The sequence below is a fragment of the Macaca thibetana genome, chromosome 1 (assembly GCF_024542745.1).
Source record: "Macaca thibetana thibetana isolate TM-01 chromosome 1, ASM2454274v1, whole genome shotgun sequence".
NCBI classification, from domain to species: domain Eukaryota; kingdom Metazoa; phylum Chordata; class Mammalia; order Primates; family Cercopithecidae; genus Macaca; species Macaca thibetana.
Genome location: NC_065578.1, coordinates 202,864,423 through 202,886,840, shown reverse-complemented (window position 1 = coordinate 202,886,840; position 22,418 = coordinate 202,864,423). Strand labels below are relative to the sequence as shown.

The 22,418-nt window shown below is 37.8% G+C and overlaps 2 protein-coding genes across 2 annotated transcripts in view; both read left to right on the top strand.

Annotated features, from left to right (window-relative positions):
• The window catches only part of EGLN1 (egl-9 family hypoxia inducible factor 1), a 62,672-nt gene extending 46,342 nt beyond the window's left edge, over window positions 1-16,330 (top strand). The window contains exons 2-5 of the mRNA XM_050770106.1: window positions 5,981-6,100; window positions 9,337-9,473; window positions 12,447-12,514; window positions 13,615-16,330. Coding sequence (XP_050626063.1) covers window positions 5,981-6,100; window positions 9,337-9,473; window positions 12,447-12,514; window positions 13,615-13,679 — 390 coding nt within the window. The 3' untranslated portion in view covers window positions 13,680-16,330. The remainder of the gene's footprint in view (window positions 1-5,980; window positions 6,101-9,336; window positions 9,474-12,446; window positions 12,515-13,614) is intronic.
• The window catches only part of C1H1orf131 (chromosome 1 C1orf131 homolog), an 846,319-nt gene that overhangs the window by 691,990 nt on the left and 131,911 nt on the right, over window positions 1-22,418 (top strand). The gene's annotated exons all lie outside the window — the stretch shown is intronic.

Sequence of the window (22,418 nt, the reverse complement as noted above, 5' to 3'; positions counted from 1 at the left end):
ACTCACGCTTCCAGCTGCCCTTTGAACATCCCCACCTGGGTGGCCTTCCAGCATGACCTGTTTTCTTCCGTATTTGAACTAGATTTTTGTAGACCCCTAAGGTAGTGATAGTGATGCGTATGTGTGCTTTGGGAGTGGGTAGGGAAGAGACTTAAAAAGGTCTAACTGTAAAACTGAAAAATACCATGTGCAGTACAGCAGGTTCTTGAATAACATTATTTTATTCAGTGTCATTTTGTTATAATGTTGATGAGGGAAAAAGAATCAGTTCCTGGCTGAGGCCACTGTCTGTGTGGAGCTTGCAGGTTCTCCCCATGTCTGCGAGAGTTTTCTTCAGGCGCTCCAGTTTCCTCCCACATCCCAGTGTGTGCATCTTTGGGATGTGGACTGGCGTATCTGTTATCTTAGTGTGAGTGAATATGGGTGTGTGTGTGAGTGCACCTTGCAGTAGAATGGTGTCCTGCCCAAGGCTGGCTCCCATCTCATGCTTTGAGCTCCCGGGATAGGCCCCAGCCACCTGCAACCCTAAAACTGGACTAACGGCATAAATAATTATCTTGTTTTTATTAATCTTTCTTAAATGTATTTGTAGCTCACATTTATTTCAGGGTTTACCATTAGAAGTGCTTTGGTCTTTATTTAGAAGTTTGCCAATGTTTTGTGACCACAAATATGCTATAGCAACTTAACTTGGTTTCATTATACATTGTTTCACCTAAAGTTTCCAAGAACCTATCGAGGCTGTTAAGTGAGGACTTACTGTACATCCTGACATGGGAGAATTGGGCATTAGGCATGAGCATATGCCACTGCAGCAGGTGCTGGGCCGCTTAGGAGTCTGGATTACCAATTCATCTGAACTCTTGGGCAGACTATACACATGCCTTTCTGGAGCAAGGAATTGAAGAACAGTACAGAAGGAAGTTGTTTTTCTCTAGACTGCCTCAGTTCATATCCTGTCTCTGCCATTTAGAGTCTCTGACCTTTGGCAATTTTTTTCTTTTCACTGTAGTATAGTTTTCTGATCTCTAAAATGGGGGAGAAATTGTGCCTACCTAAGGTTTGCTGTAAAGAATGGCCGAGGTAATCCATGCCTGGGCTATAAGTGATGAGTAGATGTTAGCTATCAACCTCTACATAAGGCATAGTGCTATGTCAAAGCATAGTGCTTTAATAATATAGTTTAATAGGATAACTTTTCTGATAGTAAACCTTTTCCCTTCATTCAGGGTAAAAATAGTAGTTCTATAACCCATCAAAGTTTAGTTCTCTAAGCTTTGTATCTCTGTTTTACAATAATTCAGCTCAAAAAAGAAAAATAAGTTTCCTGGTTCAGCTTCGTATTTAAGCCTTCTAATGCTAGAAATAAATGTCTCTAGATTCCTCAGAGGCATTGCAGACCTCTTCCTTTTATTCTCAGAGTGAAAAACAAATTTATGCTGTTTCCTATCTTAAGAACATTCTCAATCAGCCAGGCCCAGTGGCTCACGCCTGTAGTCCTAGCACTTTGGGAGGCCGGGGCAGACAGATTGTTTGAGCCCAGGAGTTGAAGACCAGCCTGGGCAACATAGTGAGACCTTGTCTCTGAAAACATAAAAAGAACATCTTTAATCATATATATTTTCCTATCAGAAAAGAAAAAAATAGTATTGTTTTATTTTGTTTATGTATAAATAGGTTTTTCTCAATGGGAAATTGAAACATTTAAAGTTGGTGTCTCTATAAGGTGGCAAATTAGGAATTTACCTCAGAATTATATGGTGGTGGATTGCATTCGTTTCTTTTTCAGGCTTTCTCGTTCATAGGGTTACGTTGGTGTTTTTCGTGTTATCCTTTTTACAATTATAGTTGTGAACTGCCTTTCCTGGGGCTGGTATTGGCAAGTTAATTGAGTTGGCGATCCACGCAGGCCCTGTGGAGCACTCATCTCCTCTCCCTTCTTCCTTTCTCTTCATTTTTCAGTATTCGTGTCACCAGAGCAGAGCACAGGGGACCTAGGGAATGCCAGATAAGACTAAAGTGGTAATGGCCACTTTTAAATAATACATTTAGATGGTGATAATTGAGCAATACTGGGGATTATAGAACTTAACACAATTAAATTAAATTTATTAAAACTTTTCTTCAAAACGTGACATTTAAAACTTTTCTTTATTGTGCCTTTTATTTTTTCAAAGAATCCTCACTTGGAATTCAAATACTACATAGGAAACAGCTAAGCACTGCCTCTAGTTGAAGGTTGGGGTAAAACCTGCTTGTTTGGCCTCTTCTCATATCACTTCATTCCCCATTAGTCCCCACCCCTAGATACCTCCCTAGGGCTCCAGGGCTTTAAGGAAAGCAGTTTAGAAGTGACTAATACAAACAGATCCCATGTTGGGGGATAATCCTGGTGCCCTCAGTTTTGTTCTATTCTGGGATGTCTGACTCATTTTGACAGTTACCGATCAACTAACTCCCCTCCTACCCAATGCTTGTTAATAAAACGCTCTTTCACCTAGTGTTTCCATTTTCATGTACAGTGACTCCATTCATTTACTTACCTAGGCTGAAAACCCCAAAGTCATTCTTGACTCTTCTTATTCTCCACCCATTAGCAAATCATGTTGGTTTTCTGCCTTCAGAATACACCCCACTTTGCTACTCTGGGCTCTGCCTCTTTGGTTTCTTGCCCGAAAACTGTAATAGCTAACTTAGTCTTCTCTTTTCACTCTTTCCTTCCTGCAATCTAGTACAGTAGTTGATTCCGTGGGTTCTGGAACCAGATTCCCTGTCATGTGACTTTGCGAATAGTAGTTAGCCTTTCTAAACCTCACTTTAGGGAGTGAGGATGAGAACAATGATACTGTTTACCTCACATGGTTGTGTCAGACAACGTATTATGCACAAATTACTTAGGACGTGGCAAACAGCAAATGTCCAATACATGTTAGGTGGTAAGTGATATTGAGGTTGTTGTGGTTGTTTTTATTTATACAGACTTGAAACTGATATTCTTAAAACATTAGTCAGATACATTCTCTATTGGCTTCCTGTCCCTTCTTAGCACAGTATCCAAAGACCTTCCTGTGGCTTACCAGGCCCTGCAGCTCTGGGTTACCTGGTTCCTCTCTGATCACATTGGCCCGTGCTCGCTGTGTTCCTGCCACACTGGCCTGCTGTTCTTTCCTGCCTTGTTCAGCCTTTGAGCACTCATTTTCCCTTTGCCACATTGCTCTCCCTTCAGAGATTTGCCCAACTTGCCGCTCTCTTCATTTAAGTAAGCCGAGATGTCAACCACTGTTCAAGAATATCATGTCATCGTTCTCTATATACTTAATTTTTTTCATATCTTAAGAAAATATAACTTTTCACTACCTAACATTATATTATATATCTGTTTATTGGCTAATTATGCCATTAGACCAGATTTCATAGTACAATAGTCCCCTCTTATCTGAGGGCAATACCTTCCGAGATCAAAGTGGATGCCTGAAACTGTGGATAGTACCAAATCCTATATATACTATGTTTTTTCCTGTACATACATACCTATAATAAAACTTAATTTATAAAGTAAGAGATTAACAACAACAATAAAATAGAACAATTATAACAGTATGCCAACATTGCTACTCTTGCACTTTGAGCTGTTATTAAATAAAATAAGGTTTTCTTGAACACAAGTACCATGATGATTGCTCTGATAACCTAGAAGGCTACTAAATGGCTAATGGGCGGATAGCATCTACAGTGTGGATATGCTGGACAAAGGGATGATTCATCCCAGGCAAAACAGGGCAGGATTACAAGGTATTTCAGTGCACTCCTCAGAACGGTGTGCAATTTATGAACTATTTATTTCTGGAATTTTCCATTTAATATTTTTGGACTAAGTTGACCAAAGGTAACTGAAATCACAGAAAGCAAAACTTCTTTTAAGGAGGGACTACTGTCAATGAGTGTAAGGGACCTTGTCTCTTTCGTTCATCATTTTAGCCCCTGTGCCTTTCATATACATAGTAGATGCTCAAGAGGTATTTGTTAAATGGATATATGGGATGCGATGGGGTGAGTGAATGACAAATATTTTCCCCTTCCTTCTTTGCACAAGAGATACTGAAGTTACCAGATAGTTGGAAAGGCCCAAATTAACTTTTTTGAGATGTAGAGTTCAGGTTTCCCCCTTCTTTCCCATTAATAACAATATATTGTGTAATTCATCATGATTACCTCAGTTAACCACAAATGGAGTAATTGCGTTGTTAAATTAGTACTCTCTTACAGTTACTATTCAAGGTAAACTTCTTTCCTTGGTAGCTAGTGACAGGAAAATCATTTGGGCTCATCATTTATTGATCACTTAAACCCACTAAGCCCATGCCACACTCCTGGTTGTTACCAACCTCCAGTGCTGAAAGAAGGAACTTAAGTCTGTCTGGAGTTAGGAAAAACAGAGACATATATAATGTTCTCCAAAAATTCTGCTTCTCGTAAAGACCAGTGAATTCAGAGTGTCTAGGAAAACAGGATTTTAAAATAAGGATTTAGGTTTAAGATGCCTCTCAGTTTCTTAGGGATGGGAAGTAAATTTTAAAAATTAGCATTTTTCTTTAATATAGTAGAACAATTTGGTTACTGTTTGATAACTTTATGCTAATTCATTGACTTTAATATATGAAGAAATAAAGGACTTCAAGAATAGCTCATAACAAACTGGGGGGCGTGGTGGCTCATGCCTGTAATTCCAGTAATTTGGGAGGCTGAGGCGGGAGGATCACTTGAGGTCAGGAGTTCAAGACCAGACTGGCCAACATGGTGAATCCCTGTATCTACTAAAAATACAAAAAGTACCCGGGCATGGCAGCATGCACCTGTAATCCCAGCTATTCAGGAGGCTGAGGCAGGAGAATTGCTTGAACCTGGGAGGCGGAGGCATTGAGCTGAGATCATGCCACTGCACTCCAGCCTGGGCGACAGAACAAGACTCCGTAAAAAAAAAAAAAAAACAAAAACAAGAATAGTTCATAACCTTGAACGTCTTTGTCTGTTTTCTTCATAATTCCTGAGAACTTTTTAAAAATTCCTTTACCAATTTCAGTTGATTATCATGTACACCTAGAATATGGAAGTTTTTTTGTGCTTTTTATTTTGGGCCTCTTTTCTGCCTTTATGCTTAACATCCAGCAATCTTCTGAACCGTATCTTGTTATAATCTGAGCAAATAATTTTCTTTCTGATTCAAAGAGGTTAAACTTACATAAGCTAATTTGTTTAGTCTTTTTAAAAAAAAGAATCACTGACATTAAATGAATTAATGTTTGGAGTTGAGTTGACCTAAATGATCCCTATTACAACATAGTAAGACCCCATCTCTACAAAAAAATACAAAAATTAACCAGCCTGGTGACACGTGCTTGTAGTCCTAGCTACTTAGGAGGCTGAGGTGGAAGAATCACCTGAGCCCAGGAGGTTGAGGCCACAGTGAGCCATGATTGCACCACTGCACTCCAACCTCAACAACAGAGCCAGACCCTGTCTCAAAAAAAAAAAAAAAAAAAACAACATTGGTACCATTCAGAGACAGTGTCAGGTGGGGTGTTTGACTGGGTTGGTTCACCTATCAGATGGTAAAGTAGGTGTTCTTAGGTGAGCTCAAGGAAGAGAGAAGTCTCCCATGGAGCAGGACAAAAACTCACTTGATCTTGATTATCTATATTTATATGACTGTGAAAGTAGGACCATGAAAATTTTCTGATCTTTGGAGTTACCACTGTGAAGCAGAATTCACCAGTCCTTGAATTGTTCATCAGCCTATCTTGTGTTCCCTATAAATATTAATGTAGAATAGCCTTATCTTTCTTATCTACAAAATATTATTTTTATTAGAAGAATCTAAGTGTAAATCAGTAGCCAAAAATCAGAGATCTGATTTATTAGCTGTTCTCTCTTTTTATTTATATGTGGACTTTAATAATCATCATCATTATTATTATTACAGGCCATGGTTGCTTGTTATCCGGGCAATGGAACGGGTTATGTACGTCATGTTGATAATCCAAATGGAGATGGAAGATGTGTGACATGTATATATTATCTTAATAAAGACTGGGATGCCAAGGTATGCAACTTAATTGAGCATTTATTTTTTTCTTACAAAAGCATTATGTTCATACTTCTGATAGGTGAGACTGTCACAGACACAGTTAAAAATTTTCCTCTTAAGTTTGTTTCAGTCTCAGGTATTAGGAGTGGATTTTTGTAAAATGAAACAAATACTAGTCTAAGTTATACAACATAATACCTGTAGTTAACAATGTAGTGTTGTGCACTTAAACATTTAAGAGAGGAGATTCCATGTTCAGTGTTCTAAACACACACACGCGCGCGCGCACACACACACACGAGGTTAAGGGAAGGGAAACAAACTTTGAGAGGTGATGGATATGTTTATTATCTTGGTTGTGGTGTGTCACGGGGGTGTGCATATACATCCAAACTCATCAAATCGTAAATGTTCAAGATAGGCATTTTTGTATATCAGTTATAACTCAATAAAACCATATAAAAAAGTACTGATAAATCTTTAAAAGTGGATTCATTTGTTTTCAGATATTAGAGCATTTATCTAAAATCTAACTTTTTTAGAAAAGTGACCTTTATTAAAATATTTTCCTTTTAATAGTTTTTAGACAAACACTTCTGAGAACAGTTGTTTCATAATGGCTTTGGGGGAGATTATAGATAATTGTTAAGGAAATAAGGATTATTTGCTATGTTATTCTTTGCATTTTTGTAAAAATATTGTATGGCATTGAGTTGTTTAATTGAATATTGGAGGCAGGATTCAGTCTTTCCCTGATTATTAAAAAACTGGAATTTTATCAGTACTGACAAGCCCTGTAAAATCAATTAGAATGTACAGTATATTTAATCTCTCTTGTTTTAAATATATATTTTCTTAATATTAGCGTGAGTCTCATTAAATTTAAATGATTTTTTAAAATATGTCATGTATTACTACAGTAGAGACTGTACAGACTAATTTTTTGGTTGATTTTTTAAAATCTTAAGTAAAATATTCAAATAGAAAAGTGGCTGTGTATAGTTCAGTGGATTTTCACAAAGTGAACATACTTGTGTAGCCAGGTGTAAAGGTCAAATAACCTTTAAAACACCTCTTTCTCTGCATCCCCCAAAACACACACATGGAAACTGCCTGAGTCTTAAATGTACAAAAACCTAATCCTACCCTAAAAAGTGTTTTAAGTTTAGAATATGCTCACAGTGCTCCAGTAATCTTTTTAAAACACACACTGATTTGAAGAGTTTTCTCTGCCCTAGTCCAGGTTCAGAATGGAACTAAACTTTCTGCTAAGTATATATTGAGGCATTATGTCAACAAGCATGGTTTTTCTGTTACAGCTTTCAAAGTTTGAAGTAGAGAAATAAATTTTGTATTTGAGCTCAAGGCGCAAAACAGATTGGTGTAACTTTAGTTAAAATTTAAAAATTGACTTTTTTTCAGATTTTGTGAATAGCTAGAAAGCTAGAACTGTGTTTCATCAACTTCTAACTTCTAGATTTTGTTAGGCTTTTTCTAGGCTGATCTTACAATTTCTATAAGACTTAGGGTCATTAATATGTAGGTTTTAAATTAGGACATAGGCAGAAAAACATCCCTAGTGTTTTTATATGTGGAATAGAAGTTTTCCGTTGCAAGATTGCACTGAATATGTAGTGTGCCAGATGTTCTGGATGCTAGGGATATAGCAGAAATGGAATTAGCCCTGGCAGAGCTTAGGATCTATTGGAGGATACAGATCAGAAAGATTGACAGTTACAGATAGTTATGCAAAGTGTCAAGACAGATTGCTATGAGAGCACACAGGAGGGCCACCTAATTCAGAGGAAGAAGAGTGGATGTGTCAAGTAGCCATTTCTCTTAAAATATTTTCAGCAGGTCACCTGTGGTACTCCCAGTGACTTGAGTCAAAGGGAAGGGAGCAGGAAAAAAGGAAAGAAAACATGTTCTCAGTTTGGAGGTTCTTCAGATATTTGCATAGTAGCCTGGGGAATCACTCGGAACAACACTGGAACCTGAGGAGGTTGGCAGGGGTATCAAAGTAGCTAGAATTTAACTTACCTGATGGTGAGCCTGATAAAGCTTTAACTATAGATTCTAGGTTTAGGCTCAAAGTCCATGCTGTCCTAACCAGGTGTTAGAGTTTCTTTCAATTTTAAGAGTCTACCTGCTTCGGAGTGTAGTTATTCAAGAGTAAGGAATACTTGGTTGGTTGAGTTTTGCCTAGCCCCAGATCTTAAACACCACAAGGACAAAGTCTGTCTGCATTATTCCCTACTCTGCACCCAGAGTCCACCACAGTTGCCACTGTGATTTGATGCCTAGTTGGTGTTTAGGTAAATAATAATCCTTTATGGATAGAATCAAGTTTCACAAGCAGGTGATGCATCAAGCCCAATCTGGAAAGGGAGAGCCACAGGTTCTAATGGACTACATGCTGATGGTGATGGTGATGATGACAATAATGATGGTCATAATAAATGATGACACTTTCTACTGATATACTGAATTATTTAAATGAGAGGTATCTGTGACTATCTTATTGTTTATTGAAATTTAAAGTATGGTAAACTCTTTATTTGACATAATCTATTTCTAATAATAATTTTTTCAAAATTTCTTGAAGTCTATTTCAAGAGTGGGTTAAACATATCATTAGCATAAATAAATGTTTAGTAGTTTTAAAAACTTTCAAGCATCATTTTAAGACTTTTAAATTCAGATAACATTCTTGTGTTTCATCGGATACTTATAAAAATCCCTAAAATGGCTGGGCACAGTGGCTCACAGCTGTAATCCCAGCACTTTGGGAGGCTGAGGTGGGCAGATGACCTGAGGTCAGGAGTTCGAGTTCAGCCTGACCAACATGGTGAAAACACATCTCTACTAAAAATACAAAAATTAGCCGGGCATGGTGGCGCATACCTGTAATCCCAGCTACTCAGGAGGCTGAGGCCGGAGAATTGCTTGTACCTAGGAGGCGGAGATTGTAGTGAGCTGAGATTGTGCCACTACACTCCAGCCTGGGTGACAGCGAGACTCCATCTCAATAAATAAATAAATAAATAAATATCCCTGAAATAAGAACTAAATTTTTCCTTGCATCAATGCATATACTTTTAAAATTGCAGCTCATCTTCATACTTTATTAATTGAGATGTATTTGTGAATAATCCAATTAAGACATTGAAATTGTCTCTTTTTTTTTCCCCTAAATTTAATCTTGTAGCATTTTTGGTTACTCCTACTTATAGATTTGTCTCTTTTCCTAGGTAAGTGGAGGTATACTTCGAATTTTTCCAGAAGGCAAAGCCCAGTTTGCTGACATTGAACCCAAATTTGATAGACTGCTGTTTTTCTGGTCTGACCGTCGCAACCCTCATGAAGTACAACCAGCATATGCTACAAGGTAGTATTCCTTTTCAGAAAAAATTGGTTTAGAGTATGGTAGGACAGGAGGGAATCTGTAGAGTAAACTTGAAAGCTTTCTAATGAGTATTTTCCTGCCAGGTACTTTTCACAGTCATTTTAATTTGAATAATTGTATAAGATTTATGTTGCACAGTCATCTGAATTCAAATAATTGTATAAGACTCATTAACAGTTAGTACTAAATGTGTCTTTCTCTGCACAGCCACTCTGAAGAAAGGGAAGCACAGGCCCTCCCATCTTTCTAGCACTCCCTCCTTGCTTAGTGCATCTCTTAACTACTATCCATTCTTTGATTTTTGTAAGAGTATTTTACTTGGGAGAGAGAAAGATCAAGAAAAGGAAAAGGATTTTTTAAAAGGTGGTGAGGGACAAAAGAGAGGGACAACATAGGAAAATGAATACATAGTAGAAAAATCAGAGGTAACCAGAGAGTAGAAGTGAAGAGAAAACGGAAGAAAGAAAAGTAGAGAACAGGTTACCATGTGTGGCAGTTAATGTTAGAAAAATGATCCTATTAGTTTTACAAATAGTGAGCATCTGTTTCATTATACTTTTTCTACAGGGTATTTGCAGCCTATTATGTTTAGTGCTTTATTTTAAATGCTTTTTTTAAAAACATTTATCCTGACTCAAAATGCTCTGGCTGTCAAAACGAAATATTGTAGACATTATCATGAAAGTAAATATTTGTAGAAAAATAGTACCGTTTTTAAAATACTTACTTTTTATTATGGAAAGGTCTTGGAACATTCTGATAGTGAGCTCCTGGCATTCATTTGCTGTAACTGGCTTAGGAGATGCTAGGGCGGCGAGAAGAGGCACAGGCTTAGATGTGCTGGGTGGAAAGTTGGCGTTAGTAGTGATGGTTGACTCTAACGACTTGATTATCAGCTGTACCTTTTTTCTTCCTGCATTCTGAGATGTGTTGCCTGCATCCTAATTCACATAATAAGTAGCAAGCTAAGCAGGTTGTAGCCAGAGATGGTAAGAAATCCTGAATGGAAACCAAAGAAAGACTGTCACATCACATGATGTGCCCTTTTCAATTCAGTGTCTCTTCCCAGTGGCATCCCAGTGCCGTCTCTGCCCCCTGCTGCTTCTGTAAAGATTTTCTGACCCAGAAACTGCCTCATAGACCTTCCTTTTTATGAAATCTTGAGTGTTTGGTTGTGTCCTTTTTAGATAAATAAATAACAGACATTTGGGAGTTTATAGTAAATAAATGCCAGATGACATGGAGGCTAGGTGCTACAGGAGTTAAGAGGAACGAAGGTGGTGTTACATTGGAGAGATGGGCAAGTGCGCCTTGAAGGGAGAGGCTTAGCTGGCGTAGGTGAGGAGAGGCAAGGAGTGCAGTCGTGTTAGTAAAGTTCTGGGGGAAAAAGCGTAGTTGTTCCAGTTAAGGCACAGAAAATCATGTGAGGAAAAGGATTCTTGAAGTAGAATCCTATTCTGATCTTATCTAGAATGGGTGATAAGGCTGGAAAGTTAGAATGACATAAGGTAAGTTGTTGATCCAGATAGTAGAATTCTGATTGCTAAGTAACTAAAAGTTTAGGGCATGGGCAAAATATACATACAATTATGTATCTGAGCCCTTTCCGATTTCCAGGGCCACCCGAAAGTAGAAGAAGCCACGTGGTAAGAAAGGTAGTGGCAGTCTGGAAACAGCAGAGTCTGGTCTGGAAGTCAGGAGGCCTCCTTAGATCTCAGCTCTGTGATTCACCAGTGGTGGGGTCTGTACACCTCAGGCTCCCAGTTGTCCAAACTCCCATACTCTTTACTTCAAAATACGTTACGTGATTTTTCATTCTGTCATATTTACTGGCTCTATATCTGATCAACGTTGCTTTTTCCCCTGTGACCACTGGCCACAATCCACAATATATTTGAACTAATTGCTATATTCTGCCTAGGAACTGGTGATTTGTAGTATACTTTCACTTTCTATAGCATTTGTACATTTTCCCCATTATTTATATCAGAAGGTATAACTATGTCTTTTGTAGTATTTAATAAACCAGAGATGCCTCACTTATTGGTGGAATGAAATATTCTAAGTAAGTCAGATTTTCAGAAAAATGAAGTTTAGACAAAGTTTAAACACAAAACACAGTATAATTGCTTTGATAAAAATCCTTAAAACTTCTTAGTGTAATTTAACTTTGTCAAGGTTGTAATTGTAAACATCCATCATTACTCTTTGCTATAATGTAGTGATGTCCTCAGGGACTGTTGAAACTGTTAGCCTGCAATGCCTTGAGTCCTTTTATCTGTTTCTTTTCTTTTCTTTTAGTACTTATGCTATTGATAATGTGCTTTTTCTGTAACAGCCATTCTTTTACCCTTTCGTTGTCTCTTTTTTTTTAAGATGGAGGCTCACACTGTCGCCTAGGCTGGAGTGCAGTGGTGTGATCTCGGCTCACTGCAACCTCCACCTCCCAAGTTCAAGCGATTCTCCTGCCTCAGCCTCCTGAGTAGCTGGGGCTACAGGCATGTGCCACCACGCATGGCTGATTTTTTTTTTTTTTTTTTTTTTTTTTTTTTTTAGTAGAGATGGGGTTTCGCTATATTGGCCAGGTTGGTCTTGAAGTCCTGACCTCGTGATGCACCCACCTCGGCCTCCCAAAGTGCTGGGATTACAGGCGTGAGCCATCGTGCCTGGCCTGTTGTCTCTTTCTGATCTGCAGTTCCCTGGCAAAAAATAAGTAATTGAAATAAGTGTTAAGAAAGTCACAAAAACTCATCAACTTCAGGCATCAATTTTAGCCTCCCCTGGTTCTCAGCTATACTCTTTAGCACCAAGGTTACTGTATAAATAAGCTGTTAAATTTATCATTCCAATTTAGGCATAATTTTGGCATTACAAGTTTTAATATACCATTGCAGCAAAATACCACTTTTTCCCCGCAGTGTGATCATTCTTATCCTATTCTAAATTTTCTTTTAGGTACGCAATAACTGTTTGGTATTTTGATGCAGATGAGAGAGCACGAGCTAAAGTAAAATATCTAACAGGTAAACGTCATTTGGGGCCAGGATATATTGGTACAGAAATACCCTGCAATCAGGTGATGCTTTCAGGAAACTCAAGCATAGTCTTTGTTAACACCACGAATACTTACTTTTTGTTTTTTATCAGATTTCTTATTTGCCTTGTTTTTTAAGAAGACTTAAGTCATCTTCATTGTTATCTTTAACCAAAAAAATTGTCAAAGGATGCGGAAAATTTGAGGCAAAGAAGTCTGAGTAAATTATTCAAATACAAACTGAGTTTTCTGTGATTATCCTTTTCAGTTAAAGGCCACTTAACTCTAGGTAACGGCCATCTGGTTTCCTCTCATTCACTCCTTAAATTAATACCCTTTCCTTTTCAAATGTATGTGCTCTAAACAGTACTCTAGGTCTTCCATGTTAAATGTAGACATGAAGAAAATTAATACAAAGAAGATGAATTGAAATGCCAAAATCAGTAAGTGACACAGACGTGTAGATTCCCTATCTGCTAATGGTGTACATAGGTCAGTCAGCACTCCTGTACTGAACCTGAAGATCCTTCAATTATGCCAGTTCCCCTTCTCTTCCACTTATGGACTGCCTCTCCAAGAGCAGGGGGTCTGTTTCCCATCTGATGGACCACTTACCTTCTTTTCTTTAACTCTACTTTCTATCTCCAAAAATCCACTGAGTATTCACATTACTGATTAGCTGTGTCTTCCAGAGCCATTGGTAATTGCACGTCAACCTTACATAAAAATGGAATATTCATGCATTTTTTATGTATTTTTAAAGCCATTATTTGTGGCAGAAGCTCATTAGCGTGCTTTCAGAGACACTGAACACTCTGTTGAAGAAATTCAAATGGCTTTTAAAATAAAAACAAAATCATTATCTCTGTGTAGAGGATAGTTTTATCCTTGAAGGTTTACTATTCGAAACCTCATGACAATAAAATGCTGAGGGAAGTTTTCGAAAGTACAAGTGTGATAGTTTTCAGATGATGTTTGCAAAGTTGAAATATTGTCCATACTATTAGGAATTCAGTGGAATGCAGTAGCAGAAGCTCTCTGGTGCTTAGCAAATGAATGAATTTTTTTTTTTTTTTTTTTGCCTTGCAGGTGAAAAAGGTGTGAGGGTTGAACTCAATAAACCTTCAGATTCAGTCGGTAAAGACGTCTTCTAGAGCCTTTGATCCAGCAATACCCCACTTCATCTACAATAATTGTTGACGCTGTTTGTTAACTTGTGAATAAGAATAAATGGGATAAAGAAAAATAGACAACCAGTTCGCATTTTAATAAGGAAACAGAAACAACTTTTTGTGTTGCATCAAACAGAAGATTTTGACTGCTATGACTTTGTACTGCATGATCAACTTCGAATCTGTGATTGCTTACAGGAAGAAGATAAGCTACTAATTGAAAATGGTTTTTACGTCTGGATATGAAATAAGTGCCCTGTGTAGAATTTTTTTCATTCTTATATTTTGCCAGATCTGTTATCTAGCTGAGTTCATTTCATCTCTCCCTTTTTTATATCAAGTTTGAATTTGGGATAATTTTTCTATATTAGGTACAATTTATCTAAACTGAATTGAGAAAAAATTACAGTATTATTCCTCAAAATAACATCAATCTATTTTTGTAAACCTCTTCATACTATTAAATTTTGCCCTAAAAGACCTCTTAATAATGATTGTTGCCAGTGACTGATGATTAATTTTATTTTACTTAAGAAAAGGAGCACTTTAATTACAACTGAAAAATCAGATTGTTTTGTAGTCCTTCCTATCTTACACTAATTTGAACTCTTCAAGATTGCTGCTTTTTTTGACATTGTCAGTAATGAAACCTAATTGTAAAACAGTTGCCATTTACTACCAATAACTTTTAGTTAATGTTTTATAAGGAAAAAGACACAATAAGAAGAGTTTAATTTTTTTTTTCTTTGTTTGTTTTTTGAGACAGTCTTGCTCTGTTACCCAGGCTGGAGTGCAGTGGTGCATTCTCGGCTCACTGCAAACTCTGCCTCCCAAGTTCAAGCAATCCTCCCACCTCAGCCTCCCAACTAGCTGGGACTACAGGCACACACCACCATGCCTGACTAATTTTTGTATTTTTAGTAGAGACGGGGTTTTGCCATGTTGCCTAGGCTGGGGTTTAAGTTAAATTTTTTTAAAAACTAAAGTGACTGGCACTAAGTGAACTTGAGATTATCCTCAACTTCAAGTTCCTAAGATAAGGGCTTTCTTAAGCTTTCAGGTATATGTATCCTGTAGATGTAGACAATAATGTCCCATTTCTAAGTCTTTTCCTTTTGATTCTCCTTAAATTGATCGTACTTCCAAATTTGCTGTTATGTTTTTTTCCTAATGCTGTGATCTGTCTGATCTGCAGAAAAGAACCTTGTCTCTGTTGAAGAGCATCAGGGGGAGATTATGTACACATTGAAACTGAAGTGTGTGGTTACTGACTTAATGTGCAGTAACTCCTCACATATCTGTTAAGGCATTTCCCAGATGTGATGCCAGCCTTCTTACGTGTACTGAAAGATGTTTAGCTTAGAAAAAACAAAACAGGTGCAAAATCAGATAATTTTATTTTGTTTCATGGGTTTTATTTACTTTTTAAACAACAAATGAATATTAGAAAATCACACAAGGCCTCCCAGACTTGTTATGTAAAGAATGAATTGGGACGGATGGCTTAGACTTCACTTTCCTAGGCTTTTTAGCAAAACCTAAAGGGTGGTATCCATATTTTGCATGAATTATGGGTGTAAGACCTTGCCCGCTTAGGTTTTCTATCTCTGTCCTTGATCTTCTTTGCCAAAATGTGAGTATACAGAAATTTTCTGTATATTTCAACTGTTTTTAGCATCTGTATAGTTTGTATTCAATTAGAGACCTTTTCTATGGGAAGCTCAGTAATTTTTATTAAAAGATTGCCATTGCTATTCATGTAAAACATGAAAAAAAAAATTGGGTAGTGAAGCCAACAGTGTGGACTTAGGGTGAGATTGAATGTTCAGTATAGTGACCTCACTTAGGAGAATTTGCAGGAGAAAGTGAGAGTTTCTTGTTTTTTCCTCGCCCATATTCAGTTTTGTTCTACTTCTTCCCCTTCCTTCCAGATGATAACATCACTTCTCTACAGTAAGTGCCTCTGCCAGCCCAACCCGGGAGCGCAAGTTGTCTTTGCCATCTGGTCTATAGTACAGTGCGCGGCGTTAGGCCACAACTCAAAAGCATTATCTTTTTTAGGGTTAGTAGAAATTGTTTTATGTTGATGGGAGGTTTGTTTGATTATCAAGATGTACAGCCACAGCCTTTTAATTTGGGAGCCCCTGTTGTCATTCAGTGTGTACCTCTACAGTTGTAAAAAGTATCAGATTCTACTATCTGTGGGTTGTGCTTGCCAGACAGGTCTTAAATTGTATATTTTTTGGAAAAGTTTATATACTCTCTTGGAAATCATTGTGAAAAGATCAAGAAATCGGGTTGGCCATTTCTTTAATATCCATTCATTTCATGTTAGTGGGACTATTAACTTGTCACCAAGCAGGACTCTATTTCAAACAAAATTTAAAACTGTTTGTGGCCTATATGTGTTTAATCCTGGTTAAAGATAAAGCTTCATAATGCTGTTTTTATTCAACACATTAACCAGCTGTAAAACACAGACCTTTATCAATAGTAGGCAAAGATTTTCAGGATTCATATATAGATAGACTATAAAGTCATGTAATTTGAAAAGCAGTGTTTCATTATGAAAGAGCTCTCAAGTTGCTTGTAAAGCTAATCTAATTAAAAAGATGTATAAATGTTCTTGAAAACATTATGGTGGTTATTTCCAGCTGTCTTTGTTTTTTAATCCTTTATCATACATTGGCTTTCCAAATGATCCCTTTCATCAGATAAAGCTTTTCTGGCTTAGTGTAGAACATTTGGTGTAACTTTCTATAAATGACAATGAAGGAAAGAGAACAGTAAACATAGGAGTTCAACAATTTTAGAAACATCCCTGGGGTCATTGGACTGTGTGTGGGATCCATGAATTCTGTTTGGATTCTCAGCACTTGAATTCTTGCCCTTTTAATAGGATTTTAAAAATTATTTTAACATTCATAGCTGTTGACAGATCTGTATCACCCCTCTGCTGCAAAAGGAAGTGGGGTTAGGCATTTATCTCTAATTGTCATAGATGTACCATTGTGTATATGCAAAAAAGTTTAATTTGTGTGGTCATACACTAAAATATGAGAGCTCTTATTAAGGTAAGATCAAAATACATGTTTATACATCTGTTATTTAAAAAAAAATTTCCCATGATGTTATTTTCCAGCCTTAGAACATTTGGGAATTGCACTGAAATATAGCTGGGTGGATTGAAGGAAAGGGCAAATGAGTTTGAGATGAAGTTTGAGATGTGCTTTTTGTATATAAAAAAGCCTTAGGTCTCATACACCTTAAACAGTTGTATGAGACCTAAATGAAATACAGTGTGCAAAGTACCTTACAATGCATGGAACAAAGTAGGCCTTCAACAAGGATTATTCCCCTTTCCTTTAACAATATGGTAGCAAAATTGCAGAGAGAGAGAATTGGGTTAATGAACTTTTGAATAGCTAATGGTTTTATCAGTTGTAAATGTGAATCATTTGGAAGCAGGAGTGTTGTTTTTATTAATGACAGGTCTTACTTTATAGCTTAGATTTAAATTAAATCACTGGTGCAAGGCACTGCGTCAGATTATTTTCCCAAAGTGCATGTGATCCAAGAAAGAGAGCTGTATTTGGGTATGAACTGCAATGATACATATTTATGTCATATCTAATAACATAATTGTATGTTGGATTTTTTCAGTTAGTTTGTAAATATTCAGAAGTAACTATCTAGTCTCCATTGCTTCAAAGATAATTGTTTAGACTTCTCAGGTCATGAATTTATCCCCCAGATTCTGTTTTTGGTTTGAATTTTATCTGAACCATGGCGATGCGCAAGTATGTACCATGGAACCAGTGACATGTGTGCAGGGCATGGCCTCGTGAGCTGGAAATAGTTTCATAAGTAGAACACACTACATGTAAGCCACTTCACAAGATAGGGAGAGCCTAAACAGCTGCGAGTAGCTGAAGTTCTTTTTATTAAATAATTACTAAACAATCATAAAAAATTATTGATAATTTTTGCTCTGAACAAGATATCCTTGGGGTCAAAAAGTTACTGGATAAGGTCTTTACTTCATTGAGATTAGGATGTTTTCTGCCAAAATTATTCCAAATGTCTTCTACAAAATACCTTTACACTTTTTTTTCCTAGTACATGCAAAATGTAGGCAAAGCAAATTTTGTCTCCATTTATAATTGAAACAGGATCAGAGAAGTGACTTGCTCACAGTCACAAAGCTTGTAAATGGTAGAGAGCCAGGAATTGAGCGTGGGCTTTCCTTTTCTTGTTTAATTTTGTTCAAGTGGCTAAATCAACTTGTCTGTGGTTGTTAAGAAAAACAGTAGTCCCAGTTGGTCATGGTGGCTCAGCCTGTAATCCCAGCACTTTGGGAGGCCAAGGCAGGCAGATCACTGAGGCAGGAGTTCGAGACCGGGCTGGCCAACATGGTGAAACATCGTCTCTACCAAAAATACAAAAATTAGCCTGGTGTGGTGACACACACCTGTAGTTCCAGCTACTCAGGAGGCTGAGGCAGGAGAATCACTTGAACCTGGGAGGCAGAGGTTGCAGTGAGTCTGTGCCACTGCACTCCAGCCTGGGCAACAGAACGAGACTCTGTCTCAAAAAAAAAAAAAAAAAAAAAATTACTGCCTTTAAAAATTCTTAATTAAAAAAAATTAAAAAACAGTAGTCCCTCACCTTCTTCCCCTGAGAAAACAAGTTTGAACTGTTTTAAATGATTCTTTGGATATCTCCCCGCCCAGTAGTTTAGATAATATAATTGCATTGCTGCATCTTGATTTTTTTCAGTGTTACGTGTTTTCTCCTAACTTCTCCACATGGCAGATCTCTCTCCAAGGTTCCTCCATCTCTACCACACATAGGCAAGCAGACATCCATCTTCCCTGGTCTTCCTTCTGTTATTATGCTGTAACCGAGATCAGGTTTGTGTTCCTGTTATGGCTGTGCTAGTCAAAGCTGAGACATACAGTAAAATCATGTTGACGTTACTTTCTTCCACAAGTTACTTTTTCCCTTAATGTCTTCATTTTTTGTTTGTTCACTGTGACTTCTAACTTGCATCCATCTGGACTGGTTGCCCTTACCACCTGGGGCACAGCTGTCTGTCTTGGGTCTCCCTTCACCTATGTTCTAGAGATTCCCTTCCCCACTCTGTTTCCTGGATCCCATGTCTTCATCTTCCTTGGTTTACTGAATGGAGCATGCCCTCTAATATTTCCTGTAGAAATGCATGGATGATAAATTTTCTGAGACCAGTATCTTTGTTTTACCACCACATTTCATTGGTAACTTTGGAAATCATGTTCCAGAATTTTGAAAGAATTGCCTCACTGCTTCTAGGTTCCTGTGTGTGGATACTGAGAAATCTGAAGCCATTCTTATTTCCGATTCTTTCTGTGTAATCTTTCTTTGTGGAAGCTCATAGACTGTTCTTATCCCAGGGCTCCATAGTTTTATAGTGTGCTTTAATGTGTGCCAGTTGTCAACCTCTGTGCTAGGAATGCAGACTGTAAAATCACACGCCACCAGTTTGGGACATTTGAAAAATTTTCTTCATCCATTTTCTGTTCTCTCTTTCTGGCACTCCTTTGTCCAGGCAGGACCTTTACTGGTTTGAACCCATTATTTTCTTCTCTAGTTACTGTGTATCTTTGTCTTGACTTTGGGTACATCTGTTTTCCCATTCTTCTGGTGAGGATATGATGTCTGCTATCAGGTTTCTAAATTTCGGGAACTCTTTTTTTTGTTCTCTAATTTTAAAGTATGTAATCTCTTAATACAGTATTTAACATTTTTTTGTTTCAATTTTTGTCTTTCATGCTAAAAGTTTTCCTTAAATGTCTTGGTACTTCTTGCTTGTGTGTTTACATTTAAGAGGAAGGTACTTGAGCTTCTGGTTTTCCAAGGAATATTGGGTGCTTCCTAAATCTAAAGCTCTATCGTAGTCTTCCAAAAACCATAAAGACAAAAGACAGCCGTCACCCATAATCTGTGCCTACAGCATATCTATGAGACAGAAAAAAAATTCAACTTTGTCCTTTCTTTTTTTTTTTTTTTTGAGACAGGGTCTTGCTCTGTCACCCAGGCTGCAGTGCAGTGAAATGATCAGGGTTCCCTGCAGCCTTGACTTCCCAGGCTCAAGTGGTTTTCCCACCTCAGCCTCCTGGGTAGCTGGGACCACAGGCACATGTCATGCCTGGGTAATTTTTTTTATTTTTTTGTAGAGACGAGGTCCCTCTATGTTGCCCAGGCTGGTCTTGAACTCCTGGGCTTAAACGATCCTGCCCCCCTCGGTGTCCCAGAGTTGCTAGGATTACAGGATTGAGCCACCACGCTTGGCCAAAAAACTTCAACTTATGTGGAGGCAGAGAAAAGCACATCTGACACTAGAGCCAGCATCAGAACCCTTGTGAGGGCTGAGAGTCAGGTGGAAACTAGAGGGTAAAGACGGGGCAGCAGGGGCCTAGAGTGGCAGAAAGGAAAAAAACAGGCCAGGTGTGGTGGCTTGCACCTGTAATGCCAGCACTTAACTGGTAGCATTTAACTACAACAGAATGTATCAACAGAACATTCTTGAATCAAGGAACTCAGCCACACAAACCCCTTGCCCCTGCCTACAGAGAACCAACTGGTTTTGCAAGACAAGGAAAGTAAAACCTTTTAAAATGAGCAGAAAATGGAAGATAACATCCATAAAAACTACCTGAAGAAAAAAATGAGAATTAATTTACAGCTGATGAAAATTCTCAACCACAGGCAGAAGAAAACTACCAATATCTAGTCTGAATTAAACAGGCCTTTGCAGAAATAAAAATTAACATGTGAAATTAGAAATTTAAATCTCAAAAGGAAAATGGACCAAAGGGGGAAAAAACACTGATGAAGCTGCGAAAAGTTGAAGTAACTCAGCAAAGGAGTTGAAAAAGATGAACTAACTCAATGTAAGCTACAAGGTGACCAACTGGAAATACAATGAAGGGCACTGAAAAAAAGGTAGGGATGCAGCCGAGAACAGAACAGTTACAAAGGGTTAGAAAGTAGGACACACACACGTGCTCCCTTGTGGTGTAGTTGCACAATAAAATGCCATACATCAGTGAGACCAAACGATCTACAAACCCAACAATTTGAATGACTCATGTGGAGAAGCTGGACTCCAGCCTCTGCGCATGGATCCCATGAAGGTGGCTGTTTGAATATTTGGTGTTAAGAAAACAAACATGTGGGTCCGTATAAAAAAAATCCACTTAGACGTGTGTAGACACATATATGTATACATAACACACACATATATATATATATTTTTAAATTTTTATTTATTTATTTTTATTTTTGAGACAGTCTCACTCTGTCGCCCAGGCTGGAGTGCAGTGACGCGATCTCGGCTCACTGCAACCTCTACCTCCTGGGTTAAAACAATTCTCGTGCCTCAACCACCCGAGTACCTGGGATTACAGATGCACACCACCATGCCTGGCTAATTTTTGTATTTTTCATAGAGACAGGGTTTCACCATGTTGCCCAGACTGGTCTCAAACTCCTGGCCTCAAGGGACTCATCCACCTCGGCCTTCCAAAGACCTGGGATTACAGGCGTGTGCCAGCGTGACCAGCCAATATTTGCCTGTTGAATTATTTTAAAGGCGTACAAATACATATATGAGTCCTATGAGGAATCTTTTGTTTTAAAAAAAAAAAAAGGTACCCTCCCAGCTTTCATGCAAATCCAGGTTATATATTTAGTTTACCAGGAATGCTTACAACCTGGAAATGATCTGGGTCTCAAGAGTGTTCTAGCTTGAAAATATGCCTATAACTTTGATTCTTCAGAAGTATAGAGAAGAGTCAGTGTTCATTAAGGTGTTTATTTGCAAAGGCGTATAACCATGGACCATGAGAATACCTAGCCCTAACATTCACTTAACCCCCAAAACTGCCTGTTTGCTCTTTCAGACCTCTCAGGTAGAGGCAAAGACAGTTTAGAGTACTATAAGAAACAGTGCAGAAGTACAGGTCTTGCCTTCTAGAAGATACCCTGTTAAGCATGATCTTGTTTTGCCGTATCTGGGTACCGGTTTCTTGCAGGAGACTACTATGTTACATGTTTAGAGTGAAAGGTGAAATGCTTGAAAACAGGTTTAGGGAGACTAAAGTGTTCTGTAGATCAGTCTTTGTTTGAATAAGCACACATTCTTGGCCTGCTGTGTCCCCTCACAGAACTTGAGATCATAACCTATTCTTTCCTATCTATGAATCAACTGGTAATTAGTATTCCAGTTGTCGGCAAGTTTCTTATCCACTTGACTTGGCTCAGTCTCCAGGTTTTTCCTAGAAGTTTGGCTTACCAAGAGCACCACCTAGTGTTCAGGAAACAAAATGGTCAGTCTTGGTAAATTTAGCACCAGTACTGAAGAAAGCAAATGGCACCTGCTTCTGTACTACAGTTCAGAGTCATTTAAGATTCTACTCTTCATTTCGAAAGATACGTAATGATGAAATATGTAATCATGTAACTTCTAACATTATAATGGGATACTAGGAAAAATCCAGAGCTAATCTGCACATTGCATTCTTTTCTAATTTGAACTCTTTAGTCACTTTAATTTATAATTGTCATATGAAGAGTTTCACTTAATTTGGTGAATATGCTGATAGTCAACAACTACAACAAATTGCCAAACAGTCCGCAGTAGCCTCAAGGACAAAAAAAAATTGAGACGAAGAATAAAAG